This window comes from Stegastes partitus, unplaced genomic scaffold (genome assembly GCF_000690725.1).
Source record: "Stegastes partitus isolate 25-593 unplaced genomic scaffold, Stegastes_partitus-1.0.2 Scaffold3692, whole genome shotgun sequence".
Taxonomy (NCBI): Eukaryota; Metazoa; Chordata; class Actinopteri; family Pomacentridae; genus Stegastes; species Stegastes partitus.
This window is the reverse complement of record NW_007581423.1, coordinates 5,451-26,697: the sequence shown is the minus strand read 5'-3', so window position 1 is coordinate 26,697 and position 21,247 is coordinate 5,451. Positions and strand designations below refer to the sequence as shown.

Sequence of the window (21,247 nt, the reverse complement as noted above, 5' to 3'; positions counted from 1 at the left end):
CACAGGCCTGTGAAGATTTAATGGCATGAAGTGACGGCTCAGACAAAATCAGAAAATTGCCCCATAATAATGCCCCTCTCCGTAATTAACTGAAAATGTTCCTGGTATGTACAAATCCACTATAAAACACAGGGACTGTCTGGAAAAGTGCGTAAAAGCGAGACAGCGATCGTGTTCTGTAACGTATTTTTATTTGCTTTAAAAAATTCTGGGTTAAACAAATAGTGTTTCTAGCAGTGCAGAGTGTTTGGTCTGAGCATCACTTCAGCTGCTGTTGTGCCTGAATTTGCTGCTGTTTTCGCCTTTTCACTGTATATCAGACAGAATATTTAATGTGCCCGCAGGCCATCCCAAAGATCTGCCAGCAAACCAAAGACAGTCCTGGTGTACAGTCCCTGTGTAGACGTGATAAATAATGTATGGCCTCCTCCAACCCTTCATTGTCACACAGAGAACCGAGTGGAAAGCGTGAACACTGACACAGAAGACAGTCTTTGAGCTGGAAGAGCGAAAGGGAAAAGAGGCGTCTTTAACAAGAAGAGACTGGAGGGCGATAATCTTACCAGGAGAGAAGGGAGCGGTCGTGGTGACCCTGGGAACTGTGAACAAGTAGAACAACACTTAGAGCGGGTAGCTGTCCATGTCCACCAACATTAACCCACAAAACACACACACACTCTCAGAGTTTATTCCACCTCAGCTGCTCAATAATTTCTAACAATCCCCCAAATATTCCTCTGGAGGTGTGAAGGAAACGCAGCTCCATCCGTAGTGACGAACACAAGGTCTTCAAAGATCTTTGAAACAGAAAACTCAACAATGCTGGCCTCATCTAGGGACTCCAATACTTATCAAGCACTTTCATTATCAATTAATCTGCTGATTATTAATATTTAGATTAAACTGTGGTCTGTTAACCCTCTGAACCCCAAGCAGTTTCTTTGCTTCCACCACATTTTTACTCACTGTGACCTCAATTTTCACTGCAAAATGAAGTCCTGCATTTTGTACATATTACAAAAAAACCCCCAAAAAACTTGGACTGGACATTAATCCAAGTGCCCACATGTGTTATCAATGCTTTAAATACTACAAATACTAATGTTTTTCATATTAGGCACATTTTCATTTGCTTCCATACTTGTCTCCTCTCTACTCTGTATAAACACCGTCTGCAGTTCATCCCAGTCAAGCCGAAAGGATTCTGAATTTTTGTCATGTGATTGTTGGTCACAGCTGTGTCAATACTGACATCATCGTTGCACTAAGAAATGTAGAATTTTTATTTTTTTACACAATTTCGTTTGAGCCAGCTAAATATGTTCGGCAAACTATTAAATGACATTAGAATGGAGCAATTCTGGTTAAATATCTAATTATTTTTTGCTGTTTTTATAGTTTCTGATTGTCATAAACTGTGCCATTTTGGCAAATTTGTTCTTAAAGACACCACGATTTTCAAACTCGTCTGCAGATTTTTGGGTTCAGAGGGTTAATTGTCAAAAACATCTAGAAATGTACCTTTTAACACTTTCTCACGAAATGTCTCACTTTATCTGAAAAACTGTCCAAATCTCAAAGTCCAGTATGGGATATAAGTGGCTGGAATAAGATAAGTTTTGGAAAATATTTTTGAAAAATTATGCTTTTTTACTTATCAAATCGATAAATCTCCAAACTTTTTAGCTCTACCTTCATCTGGCTCCTAAAGCAGCAGCTGCAGAGGAGTCACAGAATGATTAAAAGGAGAAGGAATGTGTGTTGTTTTTAACTTTTCTCTAATTGTTTTGGTCTGTTTATGTGAAATATAAGATAATTTTACCATCAGAACCTGCGATGAGGACCACAAATAAGACATTGTGTCATTTTATGGAGTCATTCGCAAGTAAAATACCTGACAATCACAGCATTACAGTAAAAAAAGCTACACGTTGGGAAAGTGAAAGTGTCCGTTTTGGCTTTAACCAGATGTGACAGGACGGAGCTACGGTGCATGGTGGTGGGTGAAACGTGATCATCTGGTCTCTCTCTGGTTTCATTGCTGCCTTCAACTGAGGTTGTTTTACTGTGTTAAAGAAGCAGAGGCCACATGAACGGACTCTTCTGTGGTTTTCATAAGATCATAAGTGGCAATTATCTTGGAGCTCCCAGTTGTGACGTGTTTGTTGATGTTTTCATAAATAATTTATCAGTAGATTTAAGTCAATATATTGTAATTATAGATGTATAGAGTTTTTCTTCCTTATTATATAATGTTTCAGATAAATATTGATTTCCCAACTGCCCCATCTTTTCTTTCTGCCATTGGCATTGCATTTCCTACATTAAGCTGCCTGCTTTTGTTAGCGTGCTAAGCGGTTAGCCTCTGTGGCTTCTAGACACAGACCTTAACGTTCATGTTGACGTTGCCATGCAGCAGGAATCTGATGTGCATAACTTCTTATTTTGTGATCACAAGTTCACTTTGAAGGCAGCACGAACAGTAAAGGATTTTGCAGCTGAAGCCTTCGATAATGAGGAATACGTACTGCTTCTTACAACTAGTCAAAGCCCTAATTAGAGAAAATCTCATCAATTTTTGCCTAATGGTGTCCAACAAAACTGAAAACAGTCCTCTGAGGGTTTCGTTTAGTTCTTGTTTGCTGAAATTTGAAATTTATGGATACAATTTTTAACAGAATACAATTGAAAATTAACAGAGAAACTGTAAATGACTGATATGTACTCTGGTGTGCAGGTTTTTTCCACGGGTTTTGCTCAGTATCACACTCTTAAGCTGTGGTTACTGGTACTACTATTATTCATGTTGAATATTCAGACTTTTTTGAACTTAATGCACTGATGAGTGGTGAAGCTGAGGTTAATATAATCCCTGATCACCTGGTTAAGATGAAGTCGGCTGTGTGTGCAGAGAGCTGTGGCTCATGATTTAGTAAAATGAAAAAAGTAGAAAGAACATATCCCAGTGCCCTCTGTGTGAATTCCCTCTGTTAAATGTTTCATTCACGCAACTGGCAGTTAAAAAAAACTAAAATTATGAATATTGCGCAAAAGGGAAATAAACGAGCTCCACAACTTTTTGACGTTAAAGTAAAGCAGGCAGCTAAAGTCTTTAAAACTGATGAGAAAAACGTATTTAGGGATTTGAGGGCGAGTTCACGACGTTCATTAATTTAGGCTTCAAAAGCAAAATAAGTTCCATTAGTGGTGCTGAGTGTGAGAGAAGAACAGAGACGCTCTTCTTATCATGACGTTTCAACTCGCTGCTGCTCCTTTAATTAGCAAGAAGCCAAACGCTGCGCGAGTATGTGGCACTTTCTGTAACAGTCCTGTCACACTGGAATGAAAACGGGAATTATCGTGGCCAAAAGACGAAAGAAAAGCTGCGACATAAGTGAGGAATTTTTCAGATTACTGTTTGAAAGTGAGTGTTAGTGACATGAAAACATCCAGAACAGACTCTTACTGGCTTTGATGCTGAACGCCTTCACCTCGGTGCCCATGTTGTTGGAAGCGTTGCACTGAGCGCTGACGTCCGAGGTGACTTTGACCGACACCACGCTGTGAGTCATGTGCTCGTTGGCCTTGTTCACCACTTCATGCCAGTTCTGTGGACACAAAAATAAACAAACCTCCATTAATGCAGCTCATTCAGCCTGCAAAACAACGTTACACAGCGTTGAACAACAATAACAGCGTCTCAGGAGATTCTGTTTAAAAATGTAATCAGCATAAGTGACATAAAGTGAGACTATAATCTAGAAATATAGCCCAGTCCAGTTTTAACAGATGGCTGAATGTCTTTTGCCCGAGCAGATCATAAAAACACACTCACAAGGTCGTGCTGTTAACAGCTGCTCCAACAAAAACTTCCAGTTTGGAAAAAAGAATCTAAACCCACAGTCCTCTGTCCAGGAGCTGCTATCAGCGAGCGGTTCGGGTGCTCAGGGCTGAGGGAGATTTACTGCTAACTACAGTAGCTCTGAGTCTGCTTCCTGTCCAAAAACTCCACTTTGACCTTTCCAAAATATTCAGTTTTTGTTGAAAAACTGAGGTATTTTACTTGACGGTACTGCAAAAGTCAGGCATGTTTTCTGAATCAGAGGAGTTTGGGTTCATTTTTGTTGTTTTTGTAGAGTTTCACGCATTCAGGTTCGTTTGTTTGAAACTTCAGCTACAAGTCTGACTGATTATTTTGTCATTTTGACAGAGAATAAAGCTGCAAGAAATCCTAAATCCACAAAAAACCAACATGGACAACTATAAAAACTTAAAATCTAACTAAAGATTGTTGATGATGAATTAAAAACAGAGTTAACACTACTTTATTTTGTAATTTTCTGTCTTTATTTCATTTTTTTAAGTAAACAACTGAATGCAGGACTTTTTCTTGTGCAGTATTTTTACTGTGTGATATTTATAGCTTCACTTCAGAAAACACAGGACATCTTCTGCTGCTCCAGCGTCCACTTAGAGAAATGGTGGACACAAAGCAGACTGAATCTATTAACCCAGCCGTATTTAAACAAACATTAATCTGTGTTTGTATAATTTAGTTCTCTGTGTGTGTTAGAGCTCTGGGCTGCTTGTTTAACAGGAGATAAACTATGATTTCTAAGGGATTTTTCCATCTGTATGTGATGAACTTTCAGTGGATGCAAAAGACTTCTGCTGGAAAACGGACAAAAAACAAGAAGACACAACTCATGACTCCAGTTCTTAGATTCCTGTAGTCGCTTCTGGTTCAATACAGAACTGAATGTAAGGTTCTACTCATTGTCTATAAGTCACTGAATGTTCTGGGTCCAAAATACATGACAGATATGTTTGCTGAATACAAACCTCTCATACGGTGTTTAGTCACTATGCTGCTACCACCAGCTCCACTTGGAAGTTAGATTTGCCTCAAATACAGCATAAACCTGTCTGCACTTTTAATCGTTAAATGTAATTATTTGCTATCTTATTGTGCACTTTATCTCTTACATACTTTAATGTTTCTGATTTTATTTCATTTTTGTTTCAAATCTGCCTGTATCGCACTTTGAATAACCTCTGTACACGATAAGCTACTATATAAATAAATAAACTTGCTCGTTTGCATATAAAAGACTTGTTGGCAACAAAAAAAAAAAGACAGAATTCTTTTCCAGACTGGGAAAAACAAAGATGCTTTAGAGACTTGTTGAGTTAAAATGTGCATCATAGTGTTTATAAATAGCAATAATAAACAGGAAATCTATTTTCTTAATTTTCCCAGTGTGAACAGCAAAACTGATCACATTGGAGCTAAATATTACAGCCTTGGGGCCTGTTTAATAGCTGGTTTCAGCACCGATCATCATGATAATCATCCAGAACATGGAAATAGAACAGTTCCATGTAAAAAAAACGAGGTTCAATATACTGCATATACATACATATGCAGCAGAATACATAAGAACTATAATAATTACAATAACGAACCCAAATATCGTTGGTTTGGAAGCGGTTTGACCAATAGCTGGACTTAAATTCAAAATGTTGCCGTCATCATTTTTACATCTCAGCTACAAACAAAGCACATGAGCTTTGCAGGAGGAGCTGAACCTCCTGCTGTGAACCCTGAGAGTCACCTGGCTGCCGATGATGTTCCAGGAGATGCTGGGCAGCGGATGTCCCTGAGCCTCGCAGCTCAGGTTCACCATCCTGCCGGCCGCCTCCTCCAGCTGCACCTCCTGCTCCAGGCCCACCAGCTGAGGACCACCTGAAGAAATACAGTTCATCACATTTTAGTAACGAGCTTGTTTTCTCATCTGCTTCTGTTTTAATTTACTCCAATTTAGCCGTTGTCTTCATGAGTTTAGTACGATCCAGTACAGAGAAACACTATTTAACACTGGAACCATGTCACAGTGCTTCTACTCACAGATTAACTCCACTCAGCTGTTTTTTCTTCCATGTTTAGCTCCTGTCATTGAAACTCGACAAGTTTCTGCCCAGATGTTTCAAACTAAAAGAGCACAGTGTTCCTCTTTCCTTTCTCACAGCTCCAGTACAATCACTTCCTTTATTTCAAGTTCTAAGAAACAGCTCAGTGTCTTCTTTAGGATAAAATCCATCACCTGACTGATTCACTGTAATTGGTTTAAATTAGAGCTTAATGCAGAAATAGAGAAGCTATTCATGAGTGAGGATGGGACCTACAACAAAAACATGTTCACATACCGGAGAACCAGCAGGCGCAAAGCAGAGGAATCAATATGTTTGACAAATATCAAATTCGTGAAGAACCTCAAGACTAGAAAAAGCCGCTTTCTTTAGTTTTTTAATCGCATCTCTTCTAATAATTTCTCCGTCTCAGTTTTCTGCTGCTTTTTTTCATGTTTTATTTACTTGTTTCTTTCAAGTGGATGTGATTCTAGAAATGTAACTGTTGAAGGCACAAGTCTATTATCTAGAAGCTTTGTTTTGCATCAGGGATGGATGGATTATTGGCCTTTTTCTGATTATCTGTATAAATATTTTTATTGGCCGATTATTGATCAATTAAATGTGCTACTTCAGGTCATGCATGCAGCCTCCTCTCTCTGTCTGTCGTCACTCTGTGGTCGCAGAAATGTCTCAAGCAGACTGTAAAAACTGAAGAAGACACACAAGCCGTTGCTACAAACCAGGAAATTAGCTGCTCTCACAGTGGCCAAGGCTACGCGAACAGCTAGCCGCTAAATTAGAAGGCAGCCACAGATTAACCTGAAACAGAGTCTGGAAAACTACAATTAATAATACTTTAAGATGTGGACCTTAGTGGGAAATAAAAGTGAAAAAACAGTGAAAGTTTAAGAAAATAGACAACAGCAGATGTAACTGCAGACAAACTGATGATCTCAGTCCATCCCACATAAATGTATATTTTACATTTTCAGTGAAAGTCATCCTTAATAAATGACAGGTTCCTGCTATCACATGCTGTTAAAACATTACAGTTAATGTATATTGGTGCCAAATATCTGGTATCAGCCCTTCCTGATTACCACTAATCAGCATTGGTATTGGCCATAAAACAAACAAAAAGCCCATATCTGTCGATCCCTATTGTGCATCAGAAGTAAAGAGAAGCTCCAGCAGTGAAGCGGGAGATGACTGACCCTGTACGATGATGTGGACTGAGCCACTGGTGTGCAGGGCAGGCAGGGCGGGCACGGTCACCTCACAGATGTACTCTCCGCTGGTTTCGTAGGTGGCGTCCTGCAGGTGCAGCGTGTTCCCCTGACCCACCTGCTTCCCGTCCTGCACAAAAAACACGCTGTGAGTCGAAGCAAGCATGTTGGCAACAGGCCTGTCCTTTCACAGGTGAATTTTTGTGGTTTTGAGTGGAATGTTTCTTCAACTATTGACATTTATGTTTCCTTCAAGCAGATTTACAATAACATCTTGTCCAGTACTTTATATCCAAATACTAGTCAAACTGAATGTCCTTCTACTGCACATCTTTATCATTCCACTCAGTAAATCTGGACTCTGACCTACTGATACGGTAATAAGCAGGATGTTGTGTTTTTTTAGTACCTTGTACCAGACTGTGGATGTTTTGAGGGACGACAGAGCGTTGCAGGATGCGGTCAGATCTTCTCCTTTGAACATGACCTCGGAGTCTTTGGGTACCACAACGGCTGGATCCAAGTCTGAACACAACAAACGCCAACAAAACAAGACAGTGGTGGAATAAATGCAGTGGTTGATCCTGCTGCGTGTTCACGGGCAGGTTGTGATCCCCAATGTCACTCAGCAGTTCTCCAGTGTGTTTCTCCAGTTACTCACTGGTCTGTTTTGTGAGCTTGCTGTAGCAGCACATGAACCAGTTCTTATATTACCGTCGATAACAACTCAAATGTTTCAAGCAATCCTGTGACATTTTCTGGTGGGAACTTTCTGAAGTATAATCGTACTAACTTGCTGTCATTAAAGACTGAATGATTTCTAATTTCTTTCAGCTTATCACAGATGAAACTCAAGTCCTGGTTACTGTCTTGACCATATTTCAACTACGCACATGAAACATGAAGCACTTAGTCAGAAACTTTTTGTTTCTGATCACAACCTAGACTTCAATCAGCACATTTGGACTCTTGTTTGATCCTGTCAAATCTGAAATATTGCCAAAGTCAAACCAAAAGTCCCCAAAAATATAGACCATCTGTAGAATGTTGAATTTACTGAGGTAGCCTTAGAGTAAGTGTGGAGTTTTTATCAAACAAACCTTGTTTGAACTTTTTGGCCTATTTTAAGTCATTAAATTTTCGCTTACGTTCAGTGATGTTTAATTTCCACAAGTGCTACGTGTCTTCCACTGTTTTAAATAGTTACTACCGCCTCAAATGAGCTCTTCTTACAGCAATAAACCATAGTACTATTTTACAGGTTACACTTCTACATTTTTCTGCTAAATTTTTATATTTAATATATTTGCAAATTTGTTAGAGTACTCCAAAAAAAATGTCATGACAGGATTGCTGCTTAATTTCGTTGTACGCTGTGCTGTGATAATAAAGGATTATTATATTCTACCTTCTCAATAAAATATGATGATACAAACAGGGAAACGGCAGCTTATTTGTCTCTGCAGTTAGAGATGAACAAATCTCCTTCACGTGAGGATTTCAAGTATAAAATTGTTTCCCTGTGTGTCTATAAATGTGGTGTGCATGTGGATTTGTTCCTCACAGTGCACGATGAGCTGCATTTCTCCTTTGACCTCGCTGGAGTCGTCGGCGTCCAGAGGACGACACTGGTAGATGCCGCTGTCTTTACGAGACACCGGTGAAAGAATCAACACATCGCCACTGCTCTCCAAGTTCACGTCCAACTCCTGAAACGAAAACTAGTACTTTAATTTCAATCCAAACACATTTTGTGATAGTTTGAAAGTAGTAGAAGAAAACATCATTCGTTCTTTGTCACTGAATCAGATGTGGCTTCCAGAGTCACGGTTCTATATAATGTCACATTTTTTACAGGAAATGGAAATGAGCAGATAGAGACTTTAGTTTTACACTGAAACGACTGACTTTAGTTTTATGTGACAGAAAGAGAGTTTGTAGATGGAAAAATATCAATAATTTAATCCACTCGCGAGTGCATCATGTCATCTTTTGAGAAAAAAACGCAGACTCAAAGCTGGTTGCCAGTTTAAAATGACAACTTTCCCCCACTAGTGCCTAAATTCATCCATTCAATACGAGTACAAAAATAGCCACCGCTTATGTCTGAATGCATTTGGGTCAAAAAAAAACAAAAAACACACATGGTCTGACAAAATGTAAGCTAAAAAGAAAGCAAAAATAAAACCCAACAAATTGTCAGTTTTATTGTTAACTACACTGTAAAAGTGTGTACAACTATGGTCAATGTGTTCAGTAAAAGCTCATCCATACAGCAGACTTCTGATACTTTATGGGCATAAACATCAATCAATCAATTCTACTTGTCCCCAGTGGGGTAATTGGCTCTACAGCAGTGAGATGAATATATTAATGACACATAAAACACAGGAAACATAAATAAAACACAACAACAGTCTTCATGCTTCACCCACCTCACTGTTCACAGTGAAATATGCTACTGGATGGATTGAGATGAAACTGGCACAAACTCAAAGTTGAACTTTATGCAAATTTGCACAGATTGCCGTTGCCCCTGTTTTATTTGTGCAATATTTTATTATCATGTGTGATATTACTTTACCACCTCAGAATAACTGTCAGTATTTATTACTTTTTCTATTCTAGTCTTATTTTTATTTCCAGTAATATATTGTACTTTGATCTTATTGTTTGTCTACTTGCCATTGCATTTTCTCAGGCTGTGTAATTCTATTTTCTAAACAATATCTGGCAAAAGAATTTCCTTTCGGATTATTAAAGTTTCAAAAGAGGCAGTGAGGATCCTTCAAAAGAAAAAAAAACATTCCTGTTTACAGTTTTTAAGTCTTTTTTGATTTTACAAAATAAAATAATTTGTCAACTCGGGAGGGAGCTGCCATGAAATTCACACAAAGTCAAACATGAAAGTCCACTACTATTAAACTTGACGCAAATTTGCACAGATTTATTTTGCCCCTGTTTCATCTTTTTAAATGCTGACGTAACAAAGTGAAATGAGCCTCACAGACTCTGTCTCAGTATTTTAATGCATTTTGAGCGAGTTAAACATCATAAAACATATGCTACATGTGGCTAAATATATTAAATTAAAACCTAGATTTTCTGCAATGTAACAAAATGAATTAATCATTTTTCTTCATAACGTTTCTATTTCTTACAATCATTCAAAAGAGATTGATCCTTTTTAATAGGGTTATTTAAGTACTCTAGGAAAGTTTTTTTTTAAGTTGCAAAAGATACTGACGGAAAACAAAATATCACAGTAATTTATTTTTTTCATTATCATGTAGCCTTTCGCCAGAGCTCAAAAAGACTTTTTTACTACCAAAACCAGGAACCAAACTTCATGTCCACTAGAACAGAACTTGACGCAAATTTGCACAGATTTCTTTTGCCTCCGTTTCATCTTTTTTAAACACTCACATAAAGAAGAGGCTGTAAACTCTGCAACAGCTTTTGAGTGAGTTTAAGGTAAGCTAAGCTAAGCTAAGCTGAGTTAAGTTAAGTAAAGTTATAGTGAAGCTCGGCTAAGTTAAGCTCATGCCATGTACTGCTCAGGGAAAAAAATGAAATGCAGTACCTAAAAGTAAAAAAGAAATAAATATATAAGTGCGATACAATACTGTGAGCTAAAATAATACCAGAATATAAAAGTAAAAAGTAATGCTCAGTGATACTGAGGTAATAACAAAAATATAACAGGATTATGGTTAAACATATTCAATTAAAACCTAGATTTTCCTGCAATGTAACAAAAGGAATCTAAATTATTTTTCTTTGTAGTCCTGTACAGCAAAACTGGTTAACAAAATGGCTAACTGATGGTTTGACACCCAGTTAGGAATGGAACAAGCATCATCTGGGTCTTTGTTTTGTCCACTCACACAATGAGTGTGTGTCCGACATGGGAATGAGTCTCCGGTCTCAGACTCCAGCCTGGACGTGCAGCTCCGAGCTGACAGAGTCCTCATACATGCTGCACACTCATGTCTACATGGGGCCCTGTGAGCTCTGCATATCAAAAACATTCCCTACATGTCTCCCGTGTGTCACCCTTTCTCCCTCTGGGGGACTTTTAGGGTGAGAAAAGGGCGGCCATTCTTACTTGTTCTCTGTTGAAAATGAAGGGCAGCGGGGGGTTGCCGTCGCCCTGGCAACGCAGCTCCACGGTGTCCCCCTCTTTGACCAGGCCCTGGGGCGACTCCTTCCACAGCTCCACCATGGTGGTGGGGTCTGCACACACACAGAATCAAATTAAGCAGGCTCATTCAGCGAGCTGTTAAAGTCACTTTACAAGGACATTTCCATAACGCTGACAGCACAGACTGTGTTTGGCTCTGACTGCCACAGTGTCAACACAAAACCACCCAACAACAGCGAACCAGCAGCGGAGGGACGAGATAATGAGGCTGTGATGGGAACTTAAACTGTGTTTGTGTTGATGTTGACATTTTGCAACAATAAGAAGATTCAAAGATGTTTTCCAGTGATTTCTTTTTGTACTTAGAGTTGAGGCACCTGGAGACGGATTTAAAAATGTAATCGGCTCCTTAAATGCTGCAGTTGCTTAAAATTTATAAATCATTTTTAAGTCAGAGTTATTTTTTTCTGACTTTTAAAGCCAAGCTGCACAAAGTCATTTCAGCGTTACCACTGCTACACGTGCAGCAAATCAAATTAACTCAAACTTTTTATTCTATAAACTTTTTGCTGCTTGATACAAGAAGAAAACTTGCATAGTTCTCTTTTGCAATGATTAATCTACAAGAAAAGTCTGATAGAACAGCAGATTCCATATTTGTACAAATGAAATGTGTACATAATCTATTATTCACTTTATTTTTGAATCTTTTTCCTACTTTTATATTATTTGCTTATCGTTTATGATGCTTTATTTGTATGTAGCTGCTGTAACCTGTGAATTTCTCCAATGAGAGATCAATAAAGATCTTATTTACTCTGATTTAAGGGTTTTTTGGATTTATCACAAAATTTTACAGACAGTTTATTGACATGCAGGCTGCAGATGTGCACAGCAAAGTGAGCAAGAAACTGGACAGAAGTACTGAAAAAGAAAGATCTGATTGCAAAAAGAAACACAATGATAGCTGCAAAAAAAAAAATGTTATAGCTACTGAAAGAATGATGGATGTTTGATGCAGCTACTAATTTGTTTGATTATGTTATTTTAGATTAGCACCACAAAGCGCTGTTGGACGAGTGCATATGCAGATCTGAATGTCATCCAAAGCAAAAAAGTCTATTTTGCAGGCAGCTTTTTGGAACATTTTTTTATTTTAAATGTGCACGCACTCCCTTACAACATCACCACAATGATTAGAAAGTAAAGAATTCTTTCTAAATTAGTTTTTTTTTCTAAATTCCTCTATTTTTTTCATGTTGCGAAAGATACAAAATATTAAAAAGTTTTGGGTTTTTTTGCTATATGCAGCCTTTCTCTAGAGCTTAAAAAGACTTTATACAACTTCTTCCTCATGAGGAATAAATCCACTTTATGTGTAAAACTGGTTGAGTGGCTCTTTGAAAAACAACATGGAAACTAGCCATGAGGAAACAGAATGTACAAAACGTTGGCCTCCAGTCTGAGGTCAGCACATCAGCAGCAAAAAGACCAAAAGCATCTTCGACTGCAGACTGAAAAATGTGAACCTTGAACCTCTAAGCAGCACTGTGTGTTCTCAAGTTTTACATCCAGTTATCAGCAGCTCTGCTCTGGATGTGTTGGTGGAGTTCCTGATGTGGGAGTCTAATGAATATTCCACTCACAGCGTGCAACTCGGACCACATTAGCATCTGGTACATCCATTAGAAAAACAAACTGCTTCCAGTGGATGCAATCAGTGGGTCAAATAGGAAAGGATGAGATTCAGTTACAACATTTATGATCGTCAACCATGGAAGGGATAAAACAACAGATGTTGGGCAGGAAAAGAGGAAGTTCAGTACACGGCATTAATGATTTTACATTTAGAGACAAACTTTAAATTTAACATGTGTATTTCTAATATGTTAACAAGGTAAAAGCACAATATGCTGCTCTGAAACTCGCTACACTACAGAAATACACAAATTACATTGCTGTTAAAGCTGCAGGCTAGGAAGAAAAATTCTAATGCAGCCTTGACCTATTATAGCACATTATCTATGATTTATCATGCAAAACCACGAGGAATTTGCAAAACAGCCAGCAAATTAGCACATTTCAGGATGAGAGAGAAACGTTTCCTTGATTTTCAGATGATGTTGTTCCTTCACTGCACTGTCAGTAAACATGTCACTCCCAATTAAGCGTGATTTGATCTGTTTTTATGGGAGAACTGGCAGAAAATCTGTCTGAACCCAGGAGGCACAGAGGCAAATAAAAAATCCTCTTAAACCCTCCTCTCACCTCTTAAACCTTAACAGCAAACAGAAAGTGACAAGCACAAAGAGAAGAAAGTGAAAATGATCCGTTACTAAGTTTCTCAGCGGTGACTTTATGCATTCGCTCAGCCTCACACAGAGTAAAGCAATATTTGGTGGAAAAACTGTGAAAATAACGGCAAATATCTGTAAACAATGACATTTTTACCCGATTTACATACAGAAAAGCTGTGTAATTAAAGAGATATTTACCATTTTTTAATCTGTTATGTACATATATTTTTCTTTTAAATAACAGTAAATATCTGTAAAAATAAGAATTTTTCTTGCTGATTGAATTACACAAAAAACAAAAGGACAAATTACTATTTGTTGTTTTTTGTGAGTCAACAAATTAATACTTGTTTTCTGTGATTTTACTCAATATTATCTGTATTTTAACAAAATTGGAAAAATCTGTTCAACAGTAAAAAGAAATATTTGCCATTTTTAAAATTTTAATACACATAATTTTTCTTTAAATGAACAGTAATTATCTACAAACATAATGATATTTTTACCCGACTCACATTCAGTAAAGCAGTTTAATTTTACAGTCACATGTGGGAAAAGAACACATTATTTTTTTCTGTGATTTGATTAGTTTAATATCTGTAATATGACAAAGCAGGGTCAATCTGTACATAAAAGCTTAATTTAATTATATTTTTAAGATCCATATTGTTTTTTAATTTATCTAATATATATATACTTTTTTTTTTTTTTTGCTAAATTAAATACAGTAAAAAATGTGCAATTTTATAGTCACGCATTGTAAAAGAAAAAACTTCAATTAGATAAAATGATGCCTAGTTCTGGCCTTCTTTTTAGGGTTAAAATGTAGATTAACACTGTTATTCTGGGATTTTACTAGTTTATTATCTTTAATATAACAAAACAGGGAATATTTGTAAAATAATACTACATTTTTTAAAAAAAATCACAAGTAAAAAGAAAATTTATTTTTTTCACAGTGCAGCAAAGGAAACACTGAACAAGTTAAAATAAGCGAGCTCTGAAGATGGAGGAGTCGTGGATTCATTATTTCACCTCCACTCTTATAAAGAACTGATTTGTTTACTACTGTATCAGAGGCCAACACGACAGGATTATATGAAGGGCGTTGACTCACAGTGAACAGTGATGTTGACGCTGTGCGACTCGGTCGTCCTGATGGCTCCGGGAACGAAGAAGCTGACCTCACAGGAGAAATGAGCGTCTTTGTCCTCCTTCACCACCTTGTATTGCAGAGTGCTCTGGACCGAGAACCTGCCGGACTCTTGAACGACCAGCATCAGCACGTTCACGTCTGGAGCAGAGATGAGACGAGGAGGCAGATATTTAACGGGAGACACCAACAAACTGAACACATGCGGTCAGCAGCTGCACTTAGTGAAGTTACTGCTCTCCTCCACTGTGATTCCTTTGTTCTGCCTTCAACAATCTCTTGAACACTCCTAATATTCCCTCCTTCACTTGTTCTCTCAGTCTTCATCTCTCTCTCTTAAACTAAAAATATTTTTTTATGGATTCGTTTCTACAGACGTTGCATGATGCCCTTGTAGCCTTGTGGATCGTGTGTCAAAGTGCCAAATGAATAAACATACATGTAAATGAAGCGTTTATATTGAACAATATAACATTTAATACTTAATTAAATTCCTTCCATTTTTTTTTATCAAGCAGAAGGGAATAAGTATTTGTGTATTTATTTGAAGCAACTCTACAACAGAATCAAGAAACAACCAAGTACACATCATATTGGACAGGAAATCATCGACAGAAAGGTCAGATAAGGTCACAAATTCAGAAAGGAGGAGAGGCGCATGTCAGACCTTCAGAGTCCGACTACCGTTTGCACTTACGTCCAGCTGCAGACATCAGAGGCATGCCGTTCCTGTACCAGGTGATGTTGGGTTTAGGGAAACCATTTCGGGCCTCACATGATGCAACCTGAGCGGGGAGTTACAAAGACAAATGTTTATTATCTTTATGTAGTAAAGCAACTAATGTGCGCTTAAAGTGCTCATCTTGAGATTTGTTGTAATTGTTGATGTTGATTTCTAGGATTAAATGCACCCACCTTAGACGGCATCTCGTTGGTCACAGATATCCCAGTAGTTACACCCTCGATCACTGGAGCCTCTGGAGGAGCTGAATTAGAAAAAAAAAATAAATAAATTCACACCTTCATAATAACTAAGTCATAGAACAAAGATATATGTTAACCCTCTGAACCCCGACACCTGTTAGCACGATTAAAAAGTAAATCTTTTCTTTTTTTTTTAAACACCTAAATTACACAATCTATCACAGCTTAAACTGAATAAAACAAAATAAATCAACAGATTTTCATCTGTCTGACAGTCTTTTGACTTATCATGTGTGACTTTTGGTTTTATCAGGAGAATTAACCAATTCTAAGCTTAAAATCCTATAATTTCATCGAAGTCACTTTATTCTTTGTATTTTATTTTAAAAAATCACCTTGAAATAAATCTCTACACCTGTCGGCAGTTTAAAATGGCTTTTTTATTTTTTGATGTAATAAATGATCAGATTTACGTCTTTCTGATGGTATTTGAACTGATCGTGTGTGATATTTGGTTTCATTAGGAAAACGTGAAATCCTATTTCATCAAAATCACTTTATTTTCCATCTCTCATTTAAGAAATCACCAAAATAAACTCCTCGTTTTATGTTCTATAAAAACAAAAACAAAAAATCTGTGGTCTATGTCTACTAAAAAGCCATCAGTGACTCAGCTGTGACCAACAGTCAAGTGACAAAATTTCAGGGACTTTGTAGCTGAACTGCAGGCTGTGTTTACACGGATCAAGTAGTTAAATATCTATAGTATGTACAGCTGCTATTTCTTCCAGTATTAGGAACAACTGTGGACACTTGTTATGCTGCATAGAAGACATATTTGAGTTCTCTTTCCTTCTAGTCATGGCTGTGTTGTTTACATAGAGGTGCAGGACTTTATAGTGCAGTGAAAAATGAGCCCACAGTGAGGAAAAATGTGACAGAAGCAAAGAAATGCCCAGAAACTGCTTAGCATTCAGAGGGTTAAAGGCATTTTTAAGACTTAAAATCTTTGTTTCGGTGACGATTTGTCTGTTTTGTGGGCTTCCTTACCAAACACTCGGAGGTGGGTCTTTCCCTCAGCGCTCCCGGCAGCGAGTCCGTTCACCTGGCAGATGAATTCCTTTTCATCCTTGAGCACAACGTCCTGGATTACGAGTCGAGATCCCAGCTGGTCTGAAGTCACCTCGATGCGACCGCTGTAGTCAGTGTTGTTATCAACCATCTGCTGGCGGTCGTCGCTGTAGAAGATCCGCACCCGAGAGGCGTTTCCCAACTCTCTCTGCGGAGGACACGGCTGTCAGTCAGTCTTGGATAAACAGTGTTTTAGAGGTAAATCAGTGGAGATGTTTAGCTGCTAGGCTGTCATTACAGGCTGTTAGTCACTGGTCAGTGCAATCAAAAGCTAGAAACGATAAAAAGATTGTGTTCATTTGCAAACAGGGCACTTCAAGAAATCATTTCTGGGCACGAATAGAGGAAAAGCAACATCATCTATAATGTGTTGAGCTCATTACAGTTATTGTTGTCCTGCATAATTTTATCCTCTTTTTTCTATCTTAAAGGTTCAGGTTCCTTCTGCTCGACAGCCTTAGATGTGCTCCAAACTTCATCACAAACTGTTTTTTTAAATGGTATCTGAGAAATTTTAGCTTAATATATCAAATACTTACTCGGGAAAGCATTAAAGACAAAAGTTTGACATCTTCACTGTTATGTCTCATCACTACATTGGTTCAGAACCTGCTTAAAGATGACAGCTTCACCATAGTTTTCATATTTCAAGTCAACTATAATCAATGATATGATGAAAAACAACAGGGAAAATTGTGTATTTTATAAAGATAAGAGTATGTACATAAGTTTGAAAGCTCCTGAGATATTGTCATCCAAATTCAGCCTTAAATTTCAATGTGAGGAAAAAATGTACTAAAAGCAGATTGACGCGTAATTTTTAAAAACATGTATTTCAGAAATTATTCAACATATGAAGCTAAAAATGTACAAATGTCTTTATAAATATCCATATTTTGATTCAGACAAATCAGAGATGGTTAAGTAGAAACTGTTCTAAAAATTTGATGATTTGAAATGGATTGACCCACATTTTAAATACTGACAATCAGTAAATGAATAAAAGGAATGAAAATTCAACAAAACAAAACCTACAACATTGTGCTGTAAGAAAGGAACTGAGGATACACTGTCTTATTACGAACAAATATTATATGATATGATATGATATGATATGATATGATATGATATGATATGATATGATATGGGCTGCAGGGTGGCGCAGTTGATAGCACTGTTGCCTCGCAGCAAGAAGGTTGCCGGTTTGCGTCCCAGTGGGGGCACCGGAATCTTTCTGTGTGGAGTCTCCATGTTCTCCCCATGCAGCGTGGGTTCTCTCCGGGTTCTCCGGTTTCCTCCCACAGTCCAAAAACATGTTGAGGTTAATTGGTGATTCTAAATTGTCCGTAGGTCTGAATGTGAGTGTGCTTGGTTTTCTGTCTCTAAGTGTGGCCCTGTGATAGACTGGTGACATGTCCAGGGTGTCCCCTGCCTTCGCCCTAAGTCGGCTGGGATAGGGCCCAGCCCCCCCGCGACCCTAGTGAGGATTAAGCGGTGTATAGATAATGGATGGAAAATATAATATAATATGATAACAAAATGAGGTAACACCAGATGAAATAAAACTTAGAATAAAAATTAATCCAATAAAATGAAGATAAATAAAGGACATAACATAATTTAAAGTTCATAAAAAAAAGAGGAAAATAATAAAAAATGAAGTAATCGGCTATAATATTTAAATTAGTAAATAAATCAAACAAAATGAGTTCTAAAATTTGTAATATATTAAGAAATTCAATCAAATCAATCCAAAGCCTGAGTGAAAAGGCTGGTCTTGAGTTGGTTTATAAAAACTCTCTGCTATTTCTTACTTATTTCTTTTATTGATTTTTTTTCTGGGGACAGTGATACAACTAATAAAAAGTCAACCAGAAACGGAGCGTCAGCAGCTTCATACATGAGCAGCTGGACAGTCCCAGACAGACACTGTCCGTTCTGGCTGTCGCTCCGGCAGCACTCACCACAAACCACTGGATCATGACAAAGCTGGGCTCGTTGTCGGCGTCGGTGAAGCTGTACTGGCAGGGGATCTCAGCCACGTCGCCCAGGTACACCTCAGCGCTCTCATGCATAGTCAGCTCCACCTTGGCCCAAACTGGAAACACACAGAGATGCACATAAATCAACTGGGTGCTTCATGCTGGAGCTGCACGGTGATGCCACATTATTCAGGAGCCACACGATATTAAACTGATGAAATTAGCTTTTCACCGTGGCTTTGTTCCTCCATACCTACACCCAGCTGTAATTCTGACCTTAATCTAATTCTGTACTCATTGTGTTTGCTGGATGACTGAGTGTCCTCCCAGACCGGCCCTCCGCCAGGCTGCCATGTTACCCGAACAAAGAAGAAAAGGCTTCTTGTGCACATGGCATCGTTTTCATCTCCCTTCTGCCTGGCTGACTGTAACCACAAAACCACATCTTGGCCAGAGCGCCAGTTCCCCAGGCATCCATGGGGGAATGCAAGCAGGAGAAGTTCAGCCAGTCTGACATTGGGCCGCTGATTCTGGGAGCCAAGAGTGATTTCAGCCATGTTGGACTTGGCGGCGGCGCTGGAGGGGCCCGTTCAAAACGGCGACAAAGGAAAACAAGGATGGCACAAAAAAAGAGAGACTATTTTCTCTTTTAATCTGGTTTGGAGTTGTTCCTCCCCCATCCCTCCCTTCCTCCCCCACTGTCAGGTGTCACTCCAGTCACTTTACCCCGTCATGATTAGGTCAGTTTAACCTCTTTTCTTCAACCCAGTTTACGCTTGATTCATTTCCTACATTAGCTTCTAGAAATCTTTAGTCACAAATACAATAACAGTAAACTAAAGAAGCTGCCGTCTCCTCCGTCAACAGTTGAGTTTCCGTTTAGTATTTTTAGACACATTTTGAACCTTGAGCAAGTTCTGGGAATTTTTTTTTGTTTCACATTTTTACTCACTGTTATGACTACAAGATGGCAGCTCTGAAATCTGTTTCTGCATCACAAAGGAGAGATGGAATAGAGAAGCAATGGAGGACGCTCAGCGTTAACATTCTGCGTGTTTTTGCTCCAGTCACATTTTTATCTCACTGTGAGCTCATTTTTCACTGCAATATAAAATCCTGCACCTCTATGGAAACAGCACAAACATGACTAGAAAGAGAGAGAGCTGAAAACTGTGGCATAATAAGAATGAAAAAATTGAAGTTGAAGCTCTTTATTTATTTATTTATTTTTACAAAACCTGGAATCAGTCTGTACAATATTTTTTCAAGAGCCCACAGGTGTTACTACTACTCCTGAAAAAACATATTGACTCTACATATTCTAGACATTTTCCTGTTTACATTCTGAACTTGGCCCTTCTCTACTCTGTAAACACTGCCTGCACTTCAGATGAAAAGTCCCTGAGCTGCTGAATCACTTCAGGCTTCACCGTTCTACTGAGATATTTTGCAAAATCACGTTTGAGCAAATGGTTTAATTTCATTTTATATCATGATTTTAAGCTTAGATTTGAAAGTTTTTGGAAGAAACAGCATGACATAAAAGAGTAGTTTGAGGACAGTTGGAAACTTGGAAATCCAATATTTGTTTATGTGCATTTTTACCTTTTCTGGCTCTGATAAATGGTGTAATTTACTAAAGATAACCTTTCAAGCTGCTGGTGGGTTTTGGGGTTCTGAGGGTTAGTCATTACTTTCAAGAAGTTTTTAAAAATTTCCTTAATTTCCTTCAATTCAAAGTTTTTACAGTTAATTGAGATCATTTTGGACTTTTTCATAAACCACATAACGTGCATAATGGGAGATAGGAACACCCTTTCGTAGTAACTTCCGACGCAGCAAACATTTATTTCACGACGATCAGCTGATTCAGCCTATATCTTACGTCTTTATCTCGGAACAGAATAAAACATGTAAAATTACCAGCTGACAAGAAAGAATAATTACAGCTGTACCGACTTAAAAACAACTCCCAAACTCTTTTGTATACGGTACTTCTGTTCGTTTTGTCTGCTTCTCTTACATGTTATCACAACTGCAACTGTTTCTGGCTCCTTCTGCTCGGTTTATTACAGCCATGTGTGACGTACTCTCTAGCGCCACCTTCTGACACCGCCATGCAGCCTAGTTTACTCACTATCGCGACATTTCACTTCAAATGCGTTTGGCAATTATAAGGCAAGATGACTTCTCACAGAATATCTCTGCAAATCAGTTCTTTCTGAAAAACTTACATGTTTTTTGATTCACCATTTTTCTTGTTTATTGCTTGAACAACAAAAAGTGTTGTTAGTCACTTAACAAGATGCCTTTTGTCCTGAAAAGATGATCTCTAATGACTGTGGTAACTACAGTGCAGGTGTGAAATAAATGTAATGGAGGAAAAAGTAAGTGGAATATTTATAGTCAGGACGTCCTCAATCAGGATTTTCCACCAATTAACACTACAGAATACAAACCACATTACAAGACACTAA

At 38.1% G+C, this 21,247-nt stretch overlaps 1 protein-coding gene across 1 annotated transcript in view; it reads right to left on the bottom strand.

Annotated features, from left to right (window-relative positions):
• The window catches only part of mcama (melanoma cell adhesion molecule a), a 30,454-nt gene extending 11,628 nt beyond the window's left edge, over window positions 1-18,826 (bottom strand). Inside the window, exons 1-12 of the mRNA XM_008306540.1 lie at window positions 18,753-18,826; window positions 16,708-16,936; window positions 15,649-15,719; window positions 15,431-15,518; window positions 14,698-14,874; window positions 11,248-11,375; window positions 8,704-8,848; window positions 7,549-7,664; window positions 7,128-7,269; window positions 5,616-5,746; window positions 3,467-3,608; window positions 564-599 (exon numbers count right to left, since the gene is read on the bottom strand). Coding sequence (XP_008304762.1) covers window positions 564-599; window positions 3,467-3,608; window positions 5,616-5,746; window positions 7,128-7,269; window positions 7,549-7,664; window positions 8,704-8,848; window positions 11,248-11,375; window positions 14,698-14,874; window positions 15,431-15,518; window positions 15,649-15,719; window positions 16,708-16,936; window positions 18,753-18,770 — 1,423 coding nt within the window. The 5' untranslated portion in view covers window positions 18,771-18,826. The remainder of the gene's footprint in view (window positions 1-563; window positions 600-3,466; window positions 3,609-5,615; window positions 5,747-7,127; window positions 7,270-7,548; window positions 7,665-8,703; window positions 8,849-11,247; window positions 11,376-14,697; window positions 14,875-15,430; window positions 15,519-15,648; window positions 15,720-16,707; window positions 16,937-18,752) is intronic.
• Between the last annotated feature and the right edge of the window lie 2,421 nt (window positions 18,827-21,247).